This window comes from Neolamprologus brichardi, chromosome 2 (assembly GCF_056152115.1).
Source record: "Neolamprologus brichardi isolate AB-2024 chromosome 2, ASM5615211v1, whole genome shotgun sequence".
In the NCBI taxonomy this organism is placed as follows: Eukaryota; Metazoa; Chordata; class Actinopteri; order Cichliformes; family Cichlidae; genus Neolamprologus; species Neolamprologus brichardi.
Window position 1 is genome coordinate 33,298,434 of NC_142105.1, and position 16,636 is coordinate 33,315,069.

At 38.5% G+C, this 16,636-nt stretch overlaps 1 protein-coding gene across 5 annotated transcripts in view; it reads right to left on the bottom strand.

Annotated features, from left to right (window-relative positions):
- Positions 1 to 16,636, bottom strand: part of diaph2 (diaphanous-related formin 2) — a 405,324-nt gene that overhangs the window by 243,020 nt on the left and 145,668 nt on the right. For 4 of the 5 annotated variants that reach the window (XM_087851703.1, XM_087851702.1, XM_087851696.1 and 1 more), the window contains exons 18-20: positions 14,370 to 14,432; positions 10,858 to 11,214; positions 4,691 to 4,805 (exon numbers count right to left, since the gene is read on the bottom strand). In XM_087851703.1, the coding sequence (XP_087707829.1) occupies positions 4,691 to 4,805; positions 10,858 to 11,214; positions 14,370 to 14,432 (535 nt within the window). The remainder of the gene's footprint in view (positions 1 to 4,690; positions 4,806 to 10,857; positions 11,215 to 14,369; positions 14,433 to 16,636) is intronic. The other variant, XM_087851707.1, reaches the window with a different exon arrangement.

Genomic DNA, 16,636 nt, shown 5'->3' on the forward strand with positions numbered 1-16,636 from the left:
CAACATCAATCTTGCTTCAAATTGAACCGCAAAGTTCCAGCTGAATGAATTGCCTTTCAAATGCAGGAGGCCATGGCTACACGCATTCAATCCCAGAGTGAATCTGTTTTGATCCCAAGAGCCGTACAAAGGCGCAACACACTGATTGATAAAGCAAACTGAGGGGAGATGAGAGTAAAAGAAAAAAAGAGAGCCAAGTCAATGGGGGAGAGTGTAAAGGGGAAAAGCCGATACAGCCAAGTGAAGGCAGAGAAGACTGAATAAGACAAAAGACAAACAGCAAAAGGGTGAAAAACTATCTGAATGTAAAATAAGATGATTCTACAATTGAGTCCAAGTTGTTCTACAGAGACCAAGTGGTTTTAATAGAACACGAGATTTCTATGATAACACATTTGTTCAGCTCTTTGTGGGGGTGGAAACAATTGTCTGATCACAAACTGCAAAATGGTGTCAAAGGTGACGACTATGGCGCGACATCAGTGTCCACAGTTGTAACACATTTTCAACTTGCTGCATTTTTCCAAGAGTAAAACAGAATAAAGCACAGCGAGGCTGAAACAATCGGCTTGAATGCTCTTCCCTTTACAGAAGCCACAGAAGCGTATTCCACTCACAGCAAAAATATAAATTAACACCAAGTCGTTCAATAAATAAACTTTGGATAAAACAGCTGGATTGTGTTGCTGTACAGCCTTAAACCATTACATCTGTGTACATTTGTTTGACGATGGAAAGTTTTCTTTCTTTTTCTTTTTTTCTTGGAGGGGGCATGATTCATTTGAAGGTCTTTTTCTCTATTTATGCTGTATTTATTCTTTGTAACCATACAAAGTTACTAGAGGTGGGAATCACCTTGTTGTGTTCATCACCTTGTCTTGGTGTTGCCCTTCATATATGGAAATAGTGCCAATGTCACAGTTAACATTTTTAATAAAAGCATTTTCGATTAGCCAAGAGGTTTGAGGCAGTCGCTCTTGGTTCACGATTTGTTACTTTTCTTTTGATTTGAATGCAATTATTTCCACATACATGTGAATGATAATAAAAAATAACCCTGTTTACATCTATGTGTGCTATACTCTCACTAACATGTTTATTAGGCAATATAAAGATAATTAGTGTGTATATGATGTAGCCAGACATCCCACGATACGATATTATCACAATACTTAACGCACGATACGATATTATTGCAATTTTTTAAAATATTTTGCGATATTCAGATTCTGTACATAAAGGTAAACTTTATCAATATTCATTTTCTCTAATATCAAAGTCTCACACTCAGTCTTTCTCTCATTTCAGTTTGATTGTTGACAAACTGAACGGTTTGTATTACAGTCTAGTCCAACTTAACTGAACAACCATCTGGTACAATTATAGCTATTCTGAACTATGCAGTTTATGAAAACTATGCAGCCCCTTCAGCAACTGAAGAATTTGAAAGTAAATTAAAACAAAATATAATTTTACAGTAAATAAAAAAGTTTTAAACTAATTTAAAATAAAACATGTCTTAAATTAAAATAAGTAAACTGTCATGTTTATTGCTGCCATAAAACAAGTTAAACACATTTGGACAGTGAAGGAATGTCAGGATTCTTGCTCAGAAAAAGGATCAACATGCTCTGAAGTCAGAGCACAAAAACCTTTTTGTAACAAAATATCGATTTCTGCTGTCCCTGTGTCCATACATTATTAGCAAACAAAATATCACCATACTACAAAGTATCGATTTTTTCCCCACCCCTAAAAGTTACTGAAACTTGTAACCACAACAATGCATCACTGGAGAGCACTGATTTAACAAGTGCTGTATATTTACATATATATTTTGGCTGCTGTTAGATTCCCTCATGTTGGATTTTTACACCGTATGCCTTTCAGGATGCAGCCCCGACCGGCATTATTCAAAACATTACAATAACTACCTAAAATCCTTCTTTTGCATAACTACATCCTGGTTTAATCTTGACCACATCCATTTAATGGGCTGGTTATTATTATATTTTCAATATGTGCAATACAACTTTTTTATGTTTTTCAACATCCAAAGGTGGAAAAAGAAATGTTAAGTATGACTTAGTCAGCTAAGACCCAGAGTAGTGACTTATGTTTTAAGTTTTCAATCAAGTTGAAAAAACATATTATAATAAATGACAAAGAAAAAATAGCCACTTTAAAAGACTGAAGCCAGGCTTGAAATCCCTCCTGATTATCATTTCCTTTTCTTGGTAAAACTCATTAAACAGTAAGACTCATAAAAGCAGCAGGGGAGATGACAGTCTAGCATTCTCAGTTGTTTTAGAGGCCTCTGAGCGCAATAAGCATCTGAAAATTGGGGGCTGTTAAAGTGATTCTTTTTTTTTCTTTTACTGCCAAAGTGTTGTTCTTCAACAATGCAAGTAACAAGCAAGAATCCCAAGAAACGTGGAGATAACAGAAGCCTTTTTTGCACCATTTTCTGAGGGCAGCTCTGCAGGGAAGGCATTTACACCTGCTTGCCTCATCTTTCACGATACACTAGGCCCCCAAAGTGTGCTTTACTTATAAATATCCACATCTTGTGGCAAAGATGGAGGGACCACAAAAAAGCAAAGAAAAAACAACAAGTGTGTGTGTGTGTGTGTGTTATTTAAAACAAAAAAAAATAGGGATTGTCTGGGCAATATCCCAGACAAATGAAGTCGGTTTTCACTAGTGACTTGTTTGTCAAATCAGCACAAAGGATTTATGGTCCGTAGCTACAATGAGAGGTTACACGGAGAGCACAAGACCTCAGAAATTAATCTTTCTAGTGCTGGTCACGACACCTGAAACCCCCAAAACTCCTTTAAACTTCACCATTCTCAGTTAAACAACTGGACTTGAGATAGACGAAAACTTTACACCAATATAGGTCAAATTTATTCTTTTTTAAGATAAAATATTTCACTTTTAAGCACGCTTATCCTCAGATTGAACTGAATGAAACATGAAACCTGGAGAAGAGGAAAACAAATGAACTACTATCTCATTTTAGTAAAATCCTATCTAGCACCTTTTCTGCAATACGATCTACATCAAAGCCCTTCGCATTGACTTTCAACTTCACTGTAGGGGAGGGAGGGGGGGTGGAAGATATACAACATTAAACAGCATTTTTCATTCATGAGCAAATCATGTTCTGTTTCAACAATAGAGGAAAAAGAGCTGATTCAGTGAAGCCGCTGCAGGGGTAATTGATAGGGATCCAGCAAAGGTAACTCCCGGGGGAAATGCTGGATCATGAATTCCTACCCTGCCAGCGGGAACAAGGACTATCTATAGACGTTTTTTTTAATCCCCAGTGGGCGAGAAAGTGGCTTTAATAAAGAATTTAAAAGGACATTTAAAGCTGAATTAAAGCCATGTGTCTGTGAAACTAAAAAAAGGTTAAGTTATAATTTATTATAAGAATCAATGGGAAAAAAATTTACTGCACTCTCCAAGCATAGCGCTGATTTACACTTAATATGAACTCTTCCTTCCTCAATAACAACTCATTAATCTAATAAAGGAAAAAGTAAATAACTGTTAACTGCAGAAAAAAAAGGGTTTCACTTCAATTACTTGAACAGCGTTAAAGAGTACATGTTAAACTTATAGTGCCTGCCAGATATCCCTTTGTGAAAGATGAGAAGGGAGTGGCATGACTGCTAGGCCTATCCCTGTCACTTCATTAAGCTTTGCAATAACTGTTCTTTGCAGCCCACATTCTCCTTCCATCTGTATTATGCTGGTAAATCACCTTGCGGCAGCCAAGGGGAAATTGCTATTTATTTCACAGCACAAAAAAGAGACGACTCTCGTTTGTAGACCTGGAGGCTACGAGAAAGACAGAGCAAGAAGCTGCTGCCAGGCTGACTAGAGTCCAAACAGATGGTGGGTATAAGAGAAAAGTTGGAGGATTCTGTATAGTTATGTCCACACATGCTGACAGAGCTCCGATTTGACTGTTCTGCGCTTGACAGGACTCTGACTTCTCCCCTCCCACTGTTGCTCGAATTAGAGGGGTGTGCTGCACACACATAAATACACAAACACACATGCACACACTCGCTGTCAAAGAAGTGGAAAACACTCAAATTGTCATGGGAGGAATACATCAAGTGCCTTCACACACATATACACACACATATTCTTCCATATAAAAACAAACTCGCGCCGCACTGCTTGTGTTGTTCCTCAGCAAGTTAGGTAGCCTGGTTGTGTATCCGAGAAACAAACTGGCCGGGACAAGTAAATTCCCAGAGCTTCTTTCACCAAAGCCTTCACGTCTTCCCTGATGGAAGATTGGTCTACTGGACTGGAAAAGGCAAGAACCAAACCAAGCATGGCTGCTCTTGATTCACACATATATGTACAAGCTCGAGTTTGTGCGCGTCCACACACACACAAATAAAAACCACTGATCTGAAACTACTCAGTGGGTACAAACAACAAATACAAAAAGGAGCTACTTGGCATTTTAACTTCCTCATAGACACATAAACACAGTGAAACACAAGCATTGGTATTCATAACTGGCATAGAGATTTGAACTGAGACCAAACAGAAACAGCGGTGGTGTCGAGACAATTACGTTTTAAGTGAGAAAAGACGCTAAAGGAAGCATATGTCTGTTGATTAATTAAGGATGGGGTGGGGAAAGATGACGCCTCCTTACCTTTGCTCTGTGAGGAGAAGCAGAGGGAAAGCTGAGCAAATAGGTCAGGATTCTCAAACTTCTCTTCTTTGACTTTGATCCAGAAGCAATTCTCTGCCATTTCCTGAGGCACTATCTGCAATGACACAAGGATTCCATTATCACCACAATCAGAAACCGTCATTCCACCAAGCTGCCACTCAAAAGTTCTTCTCACTGGAGATGGAGTTTGTGAGTGTTTTTGCCGCGTGCGGCCACACACATGCCCTTGAGTGGCATCTTTAGCATCTAAAGAGTGACAAACAAGACAAACAAGAAATAACCAAACAGCAACAGGAGAATGTGAGGGATACATTCATTTTTGTATATGACGAGAAACCGCATGAACTTAGCCATGCTAAGTGAACGGACACAAAAACCAACATCGTAGGAATCACAAGGCGTGTAAAGGAAGATCAAGACATGAACACATCTAATTACTGTAGTAGTGTATCATCAATATCTATACCATTTGCCTACTTCCGCTGCACACTGTATTAAGTGCTATAATGAGACCTCCTGAAAGGACCACTTCTGTGGCTTTTTGTCAAACACTTGAATTTGCACTTGACCCAGTGCAAAGCTGCCAATAACCATCTTCGAAAACACAGTCATTTCACACTGAAAGACGTCTAAGTAAAACACTCATGCAACACAGACCAATCTCCATCTAGCTCTGGTCCATTACTCCCAATGCCGTATAGTAACAGTAATAAGTATAACAGTGTTGCAGAGTCAATCATGAGCTTGTTTTGGTGTCCAGGATAGATAACCTCTGTGCTCTTATTTGCTTCTATTCGACCCACATATACAAACATAACACACATGTGCCTAAAATAGGTTTGTTTGGTTGTTTTAATTGCCTATGCGTATAACAGTTGTTTCACAAGAATTACAAATTATTGTAGCAAGAAAAAGAATTTTACCGAAATAAATATGTAAATATTAAAAATGACTTAATGTTAGCTTTCCAAGTGTTTAGAATGTGGAAGTAATTTATAGTTTGCACAATTGTTAATTGTAATTGTTAAAGTGGCTTTGTTTAAAGTGTATTGCACACCGCTATATACTGCCCCCTTGTGGTCATCCTACAAACAATGTCGCATGCAGAAGCTGCATGTTGCATATAATGATGCGATGAGAATCCTTTGCAGGATACCTAGAAGTGGTAGTGCCAGCCAGATGTTTGTAGCTGTGGGTGTTTGGACTTTTAAAGCACTTTTAAGAAAGTTAATGTTCAATTTTAGAGAACAACTGGATGGTTCGAGTAACAGTATAATTTTAGTTGTGGTTCCCGTTACTCATCCAGTCTGAGAAAGCACTGGTTAAAGTGTTTGTGTATTTATTGATTTATTTTAAGTAATTGTGTTTTATGTATATTATGGTTTTATATTTTTACAAATGCAATATATACTTATTTATATACGGACATGAAGTCTGCCAATAAAGATTGAATTGAATTGAATTGAATTGCGTGTGACCAATGGGGTGATAAACAGCATAGTAGCAATTTCAGGGTTGGCATTTGACTGTCCACAACATGAGAAGCAGAAAAACAGACAGGGATCTCATGAATTTTATCAAAGGGTGGCTATGACTTTTGTGTGACAGTCATTGACACGGCCCTTTGGAACTCGGTGCTATTAATAAAAAGGAAGTACTAATCAAAGCACATCGAAATTCCAGAAGTGACTACTTTAATTACAACTATATTAAAGGTTAGGACATGTATATCTGCCAATATACAGTATGCAGAGTGTGAGTCTGTGAAGTCACAGATTTCAGGCTGCACTCTTTTTTCTTGTTTTTTTAAACCGACAGAAATAAAAGCAACAGAAAAATACTTAACCAAATACCTAACAAACTAAAAGGTTTCGTCTACATGAAAGTACCACAACAAAACAGCTTATGCTTTAGAATTTTTTCTGCTCCTACTTTGTGCTATTAAGTCAAGGTAATGACATGAAACAATCTAACCACAGTCCATCTCTCTTTTAAGTGAGGTCCTGAATTGCAGGTAAACAAAGCACCAAAGACAGTATAAAAGCTTGTGAATTAGTCACATATTTTTTCAAGACCAAATACAAGAGTATTTTGCGGTAAATTGCATAAAATGTTTTTATATATACAGAATATATAAATAAATAAATAAAGTGTTACCATTTTAAATTGGCTTAAAAGAAAACTGAATGAATCTGAACTTATTTTCTCATTTTCCTGATATTTTGTTTAACATTTGGCCTGAAAGTGAATATTGGCTTTAGCCTATTGGACCTGAGCAGAGCGAAACACAAATTACATCTTTATGCTTGTGAGAAAGCACTTACTGCAATTTAATGATTTAATTTTGAGCCTAAATATGAGCTAACTCAATGTGGTCTGTACAACTCATCCATTGAATCTCCAGCTTATCGTGGTGAAGGTGTTTGTGTGTCGAAGTGATGCCAGGAGCTGTGTTATTGGGGGCTTATGCTGGTTGTGTAGCCCAAGACAAACTGGTCAAACCTGTAGCTACTGAAACTAGCTCTTAAAACTTCCATCATCTCTCTGGTAGGAAAGGAGCCTGAACTAATGAGTGATGTTGAGCAATACCAGGTAGATATAGTAGGTATCATCTCAACACATGGCTTAAGGTCTAGAACCAGACTCCTTGAGAGAGCTTGAAACCATAATCACCATCAGTAACCGAGGAGGGAAAGTGATGCTCTACTCATACTGTGTACAGTGAGGGTGGGACGCCACTGACTTCAACCAAGGATGTAATCTGGAGTTAGAAAGAATCTTCATAGAGAAGCAATAAGTGGATGACTTGTCCATCACTGGAAGTGAGATCACTGACAGTTCAATAACTCCTAGATGACAGGTCCATTGGGATGGATGAAACTCGCCCCGACTATGTTATGGCTCTTGATGTTGTGGGATTCTCTTGTTTAATGTGCCTCTGTAGGGTCACATGGAAATGTGGGCTACTGGAGAGACGAGTCTGTTAGTCGAATCTCATGGAAACGAACAATGAGTACTGGAACGCTGGACCAGGTCGTTATCCTATTTTGGACATTCAAGGCTACGTGGGAGTTTGCCGAACAAGTCTGTAAGTGCTTTGTGGACTTGCTCTATTCCTTAGGGCAGTGGTAATAATGACCTGTGTAATAATATTCAACATTGCTATCAATACATTTTTCAAAAAATGTCTCTCTGTGCAAAATGGGTTTAAAAACATAAACAGCTGTGGGATCGTGGCAGGATCAGCCTGATGTTATTTGTATCCCGCTGTAACTTTACTGTATAAAGAGCAAACATCTCCAACATGTCAGGAGTAGTTAGTCGTTACAACAAGTGTTTGTAAAGTAAAAATCAAGAATGTGGGATCCTGTTTGTCTGTGATTTAAACAGCCCAGCGCTGCTCCCGACAAAGGGGAAACCAATCCTGCAGGGAGACCTACCTCTGCACCTGTGCAGGTAAACCAAAGGGCAGATTTGCTTCACCATATTTTATAGTCTTTGGCTTAGAATGAAGTTGGTTTGGAAACATATTCAGTGATGCTTCATCTCTTGCTTTGCGTTTCTGTGGGCACCCGTGCTAGCAGTGTCCAAGCGTTTTGTTTTTTCCCCCCTTTTCATACCGCGCCCCCCACACTTTGGGAAGGTCTGCCTTAGAGGAACCTGTGTGGACTGGTTCAGGATACTGGTCCTCTATCCAGTCCCTGTGCAGCAGTAGTAAGAGCTGTACAGGACTTTGACTCGAATAAGTAAACGAAGATGGATGGATGGTAGCTGTTACATTTTCTTAAAACTATAAGAGTCATGAGTACGATACTTTTGTTGGACATGTATCGTCTTATAGAGGGAAGGTTTGAAATGATGAAAAAATGTCCTTCCCCTTTCTTTTTTATACAACCAAATCATTCCTAGTGCTCCTCTACTTCTGCCTGCTGCACACAGCAAAGACAGACGACTCATGTCCCACTTAATCGACACAAGAGACACAGATTGTTTTTCCTCAGGTGGTTATGAATTTCATTTGCATCACAAACCTACATTTCCTGTGGAGGCAAGGTTAATGCTCCTGCACATTAACCTGTTTCTGTACACTTCAGAGACAACGGTCATTTGTGCTACACTGCATGCACACAAGTCATATAACACAACTGAACCACGTAGAAATTCCACAGGAAAATGACTAATCACATTTAAAATATCAAGGCAAAAACAAACACACAGGAATGCCTTCTATTAAGAAACAAACTGCTGTTTCCCCGACTGTTTACACAATGGGTATGACATCCCATTATTATTAATCTTTCTTACCGTTCAGGAACCTCCTACACACAGTCAAACATTAGCATATTTGCCATTTTAAAGAATTCTCAAGGTGACCAATAATTCAAACCCAGAACACCACCTCAGTGCTTTTTAGTGCAGTGCAATCACTGTTGGCTTGCATTTTCACATTGTCGCTTTATGCCTTTGGTGGCGTGTGGTTGGATAAATAATTGGGATAAGACAGAAAAAGTGCATGACCTGTTTAAGCACTGTAAAATAATAAGCACATGAATAGATACTGTCGACAGCCTTCATAATTATTTTTTAAGTGGCTTGATTCTACAAAATCATTGCACTTCTAGCATTATGTGAAGTAAACTAGTCTGTTTGCAGTCAGTAATTTCAGAATAAAACACAAGGTCACATAAGCATCAGTAAAGAACCATTAAAATAATCCTGAGAACTCCTGGGGCAATGGATAAATTATCTATGGCAAAATACAATGCAAGTGCGAGAGAATGTCCTATTGAAATTATATTCAAATGTGATGGAAAATTACACAACAAAGTCTCCATTCAATTATGCTAAGAATGTGCAAATCCAAGGACATTTGAGGAGTGAAAACTGTTTACTGTTAAATCCTTTGAAATGGGTGCTGAGTATGGAGCACTTTGGCCTTTGGCTGAACGAATGTTTGACTAGATTAGAAACAGATTTAAATAGAGGTTTCTTTTAGTTTGAACCTTCAACTTTACACTTTATCACTCTGCAAACCTACCTACAAAATATACAATCAATCAGCTTCTAATGCCAGTCCAAATTGTTTGAAAAAAGGCTTGTAAATAATATGCAAATTATGTAATGGAAAAACAAAAATGGAAGTGTAACATTGCATCTGTACATTCTTAACCCTTTAAGACCTACCATAGAACCAAGTCCGCCAGAGCTTATATTATATGTTTACATGCTGTGGAGCCATTTTTGGGAGCATTTCAAGTTGCTATACATCAATACAACCATTACAGCCTACATTTTAATAATATGTCTGCATTAAGTGCATAGTAATTACATAAATTGCAAAAAAGTGCAATAAACTACAAAAAATTGAAAATCGTTTTTGTTTTTTTAACATATATTTCTAGTTAGAGAAATTTAAGAGGCTTATCCCTCAAAACTGTAAATACAAAAAAGTTGCACAAAATAGTTTCCCACCACAGGAAATTTATTTTGAGTGTCTTCATAGTTTTATTTTTGAAATACACCAATTTTTATACACTGCAGGAAAAACGAAAATAAATATTATAATGCAAATTTGCAAAAAAGCAGCATATGCATCAAAATAAACTATTTCCAGCAGTGCAATATGAGTCCTAAGCATCCCAGAAACCACACAGAAAGTCATAAAGTCAAACATAACTTTTAAAAACACCAGTATAGGCTCATTGAGGCCCTGATGGTAAAAAAACTACATTTCCGCGAAAATGAAAACTTCCGGTTTCGGGCAGGTCATGGCGGACATGCGAAAATTCGCGCTGACGTCTAATCCAATGTAGGAAGTGTTATGAACAGCTGATCGGATCGGCAAAGCATGTTTCTGGAATATTATGTTTTTGTTGCTGCAAGTGCTTTTTATGCAGTTTTTGCAAAGTTATATGTGGAAGGAAACTGTGACCGAGGACAAGCTGATGGCATAAGATGTAAGTACAACTCCTCCGGTTTCATATGCAAAAAAAATTATTGCGCTAGCTTACGTGGTTGCAGAGCTACCGGGATTTAAAAGTAGTTACGCAGAACAGAGCGTGCCCGCTCTGACCGGTTTTAAAGGGTTAAGTAACTAATACTATAAGTGAACATCTACTGCAGCCAATGACTGCTCAGACTGATACCTTGGTCCAGTTGACCCTCTTCATGACCGTTTCAGGCTTGTAGGTCTTCTTGGGCTCCAGTCCATAAGGCAGCTTAACAACAGGAAATCCAGGAGGTGGTGGAGGTCCTGGTGGGCCTCCAAACGGGGGTGGAGGCCCAAAACCAGGTGGTGGCGGGGGAGGGGGTGGTCCACCACCTGGCGGAGGAGGAGGAGGTGGTGGCGGAATGCCAGCATGGCCAGGGAGAGGTGGAGGAGGTGGAGGAGGTGGAGGAACACCACCAGGTGGGGGAGGAGGAGGTGGAGGTGGTGGTGGAACTCCAGCACCTCCTGGAAGTGGTGGAGGTGGTGCTCCAGTTGCAGTAAGGCCTGTAGCAATCTGCAAATACAGAACACAGATGTCAACAATGGCCCACATGTGCATTTAAACTCGCTTTGATCTGATTGAAACTGATGTTCTTAATACAAAAAAGCTACAAGGACAGTGAAGAGGTCTCCGTGTCCTCTGTGTGCAAACCACTAATCTTGCTTTTACTGATTACCTGCTCTACAAACTCAGCCACATCTACCTCCTTTAATGGAAAGCATCTGTTTTATATCCTTGAAACTTGCCGCTAGCTTTGACTGTGGGCAAACATCACGGTGTTAGTGTGAACAGTCAACCACTGTAGTGTTAAAAGTCAAGTGGGAGCAAATTCACTAGACATATAAAGGTCTCATATTTACGCATTCTGTGAATTTTCTTATGTCTAACTGGCATATCTCTGGAAATTAGCGAAGTTAACTTTTGCTATCAGCATATGTCATTCATTCAAAGCATTTTCAGGCTCCTTTCATGATGTCTACATTTCTACATTGTTATGTTTCAGCCTAATTTTATAATGGATTCAGGTAATTTTTCTCTCATCAATCAATACTAGACAATAGTTCAGCAACAAAGTAACAACAGTTGTTTTTTACAGATTATGTTTCAATCAAATATATAAATATTCCATTTGCAGATTCTTCTGGTGGCAGAAATAAGAACCTTAAGTCTTTTAGCTTTTCTCTGTGGCAATAATGCTCAGGTATGATAGGGGGTGTCAAAGCACAGCAATGTTCATGTCTCTCTAGAGTTGCACTATTATAGTTAAATGCAGCTATAGTTACATTTGTGTTTAGCTTTAGCGGAGCATTTGCTTCTCATTTTGTGATAATTATTCAGGTAGTGGCAAACTTCCAGTGGACTGTCATGTGCCTTTTAGCATCCATCTGGCCACTCTTCCATAAATGCCTGATTGGTGGAGTGCTGTACCAGTGATTGCCCTGTAAAAGATGTTGGGGAGCAGAATGTCTCCAAAAGATGGATCTCAACAGCAACCACTAAGTTCTAAGTTCATGTCTAACAACAACAATTTATCCACGATTAATCAGCTTGGCTGGGCTGTCAGACCTAGAAAGACTGTGTTGGTGGTTCATTCATTTGAGAATGACGGTAGCTAGTAGCTGCCATGTTCTTAGACAGTTTTACTACCACACAAACTTCTTGCATCGTTATACCTTTCTGTGCATAGTCACGAACCCTATATCCTTTATGCCTTGGTTTTCAGTCTGTGACCATTATCTATGAGGCCTTATACAGAAAGATTCCAGGTGCTCTTATTTTGAAAGCTCACTTGCTGCTAACCAGCTAGTCCCAGTCCTTCCCAACTCCCTATTAGCCAGTTGACAAAGTTGCAGTAGTAGCAGTCTTCAATACCACTTCCTCCCCAAAATGTCTCGTCTTATATTTGGATGTACTCCAACTAAACTGTCTTGGACTGCTACTGATGATCTACTGCAAGATAAAGGGTACTCCAGAAGGAACCTGCTGCATGTGGATAACTGAGCTGACAAGGACTGAAGTGCAGAGGGAGGCCTTGTGTGTTTGGAAAACCGTCCTCTCATTGGAGATAATTAATAATAAAGTTTATATTTGTAAATTGTACGTTTTTATTCCAGCCTAATAAATCAACAAAACACCAAAAATCTGTAATTGCTTGATATATACCAAAAATAAATCATGCAAATACAGTAAGTACACCCTAGCTCTGACAGGGTTTGATTTTCAGAGCTGATTACATGTCTGCTCTCACCAAATAGGATTTCCACTTGCACTTTTCATTTCTAAAACCAATTCCGTACTATTTAAATTTTCCCTACTCACTTGATTGTGTGCTTAAAATGCAATTGGCTTCATATTTAAAGACATTACATATTGTTTCATTACATAATAGCATTGGCGGATTGTTTATTAGAGACGGAATTAAAAAGGTGTTCTGCCTGGAGTTTTTTTTGGTTTTTTTTACACAGATTGCCCAGAGCCTCTCAGTAAAATCTACATCCAATGATTACATGTCTGTCAATCTCAAACCCTCTGTGGCCCGTTTTCTCTTTTAAGATTAATATGAGAGAATGGAAGCAAATTAGCTGCTAAATTAGAGTGCCGTTGTTTCCATACTGAGGGGCCCTCCGAGTATCTATCTCTCTATCCACCTCCCTGTTCTAGCCTGTAATAATAAGCCCAGTGTTCCATGGAACTCTTGGGATCCCATACCACTGCCGCCGGCATATTCTTCCTCGGGTATCAAAATAAACACTCTCAAAACGTTGTACAGCGAATAAATGCTTGTACGTCTTTTACCTTAAAGGAAATAAGGTAATTCTTGTGTTGCAATTATCAAGGTCACACATGATTTGCATGCAGTGGATACAAAATATACAAACCCAAAGTATATATATATGAACTAGCAAATATAGGTCTATGTTATATGTGCAAAAACCATGAATACTTACTAAAATACAATTTAAATTCACTTTTACTTCAGATCTAATATGTGTGGCAGCATATTTTATTAAAATATATTGTGCTGGCAAGTGATCCTTTTTTTATTGATGTTACTCTACCAGAGCCCATCTGGAGCTCTGTGTAAAGTAGACAACCAATCTAATACAAAATCTAACCCACCCAAATGGATTCATACTCTTCTGAACTCAAAGGGGAGGTCAGCGTGACAGGTAATTAACTCTGAATGCTATGTGATTAAATCTTTGCCCAATCTCATCTCTGATAAAGAAATTCAATCACAAGTGTTTACTTATGAAAATTACATTAAACAAGCAATGTGTGCGGCTGAAAGCAGCTATAGAGATTCTCAACGTTCAGTTGATATATTCTCTCGCTCTTCCACACATGCAGTTTACAGAGCACATTATTTGTTGCTGATTAGTAAAGTCAAGAGGCAATACAGTACATAATTCACTTATATCTAAAAAAAAAAAGAAAAAGTATTTTTGTGAACTTTTTTTGTGAAGTTCACAAAAGTTCTATGCAATATGTGCTATATGATACAAAGGGCAAGCATGCTGAGAGAAAATATGAGACAAAAGATCAGTCCAACAATCCAAAAACAGATTTAAAGCACCACAAATCAATGACGTTAAAACGCACTTGGATTTGTCGGTGATTAAATGTGAGATTACGTCAAGGGCCACACATGCAACGGGGACACCCACCTTGGCTTCAGATTCCCGGATGAGTCTCTGAGCCTCTTTGAGCTTGTCATTTTCAATAGTTAACTGTGCAGATACAACACACACGCACATACACACACCACAGATACACATCATGGGAACACATACATTACAAGAGGCACAGAGGGCAACAAAGAGGCACAAATGGGGTGGGTTAGATTGACAGGGAACAGGAAGACTAGTACAATAGAGCAGGTACAGTACTCACACCAAACACAATCGAGCCAGAAAAACAACAAGGACGTCCTTCACACAGTTAATGACAATGGCAGTACAGTGTTATATTCCCATTTTGTCTGAACAAGCTATTTGATGTGCAAAAGGCAAAGTAGAGTGTACTGTACTTTTACACTGAAAACAACATCTAATCTTTCTTCAAAAGAACGCCGGCGCGGAGCAATGATTGCATGAAAGGAACAAGGCGCAGCATCACTGACAGTTGGTGTACCTTCAAAAACCTAATTCTATTTCAATTTTTTCTCATTCTGGCATCAAAAAATAGATTTCAACCCAGAACTCTTAGATGTGTGATGGGCATTGATTCTACTGTGCAGCCTTTGTTTTAGAAATGTACCGATTTTGCTTTGATATTTTACTCCGGGCAACTTTGCCAAAAGAAAGAAGATAGGAATATATTCCAAAGTAGCAACAATTTTGTGTTTTTATGGAGTTATTCCCACAGAACATTCCTTACTATGAACTGTAGAAAATTAAATATTGAAAGTGTGTAATGGAAGAGAAGATGGAAACTTTTCAGCTGCGTGTCTTAAGAAGAGTTTTTTTATTTTGAAAGAATTTTGTATAATGGTAGTGAAGTGCAATATTCAAAGCAAAGAGAAATGCTACTTTATAGTTCAACCTCAGGGATTAAAAGTTCAAAGCTATGAGATATATAAGTTTTAAAGAGCAAGATTTTCAGCAGGTATCATTTCCCCTGCTTTCTGAGAAAACCAGATAGTTAGAATAAAAGCATGTGTAATAGGGCTGCCACAAACGATTATTTTGATAGTCGACTAGTCACCGATTATTTTTGTGATTAGTCGACTAATCAGATCATCATCCATTGAACGTAAAATGTACAGCTTATTGCACCAGCAGCATCTGCTCTTATATAACTATCACTAGCTTACAGCTTTAAGTGTTTAAGGTATGTGCTAACTAAAAATAAAGACAAGATGATAGTTTTTTTTAATGACATTTGCAGATTGTTTCGGTGAAGTTTAATAAACTCCTTGCTATCTAAAATATAACAGGACACCGGAGTATATTCTTGAGCATCTCACACTTCTGATAATCAGCTGTCTGCTTGACCTTTATTCAGCTGTGTAAAAACTATAACTTTAATCTCAGCCAAACCGATTTACTCAGGAACAAATAAAATACTAAAAAAAAGCCAAACAATAACATTTTTAAGTTATCTAAGTGACTTATATATCATGTTTAACCTGAGTAGCGAAAGACGGCGGTGGGTTTGAAAACGATTTGTGTTCTCAAGGCTCTAGTGAGCCTAGCCCCCGGCTAGCTATCGAGCTAGTGGGTAACAGACGTCTCCGAAAACGTCGGAGCGCTTTTGAAAATATGTGGTGTCTTGATAAACTGAGCAGATATTTGAGGTTTACACAGCTACATTCTCGCCTGAAAATATGTTAAACGTTTATTTTGTGACCCAGAAAGAATAATAAGAGTAATATTAAAACTAACTAGCTTCCGCCATTGTTGGAAACTGAGCTGGGCTGCGCTATGAATTCTGGGACGCTACTTCTTCTTCTTCGCGGTTTAACGGCAGCTGGCATCCTTGTACATGCAGTGCTGCCATCTTCTGTTTCAGTCCGTTATTACACTTTTAAATCCTACTACTTATTCCTGCGTCTTTTGTGATCTTACAAAGCTTCAAACGACGCGTCGACTATTAAATCAGTTGTCGACGATTTTGATAGTCGATGTAATCATGACTAGTCGACTAATCGTGGCAGCCCTAATGTGTAAGAATGTAATGATGTGAGACAGATGTGAATACTGAATTTAACCGTGTATGCTTGGGTAAACGCAAAGGCACACATATTTACTACACTGAAACTTCTGCAGGCATTATCAGTTTAGAAGAATTCTTTAATCAGTCAAGGTAGACAGCAGTTTGGCAGTAAAAGGCAGAGAAAGTAGTCTACTACACCTCCAGTTGCTCTCGGGGCCATGCTGGGTCAGCTACAAGATCCCCAGGTTGTTAAAACCTATTAATGGGACGGCACTGA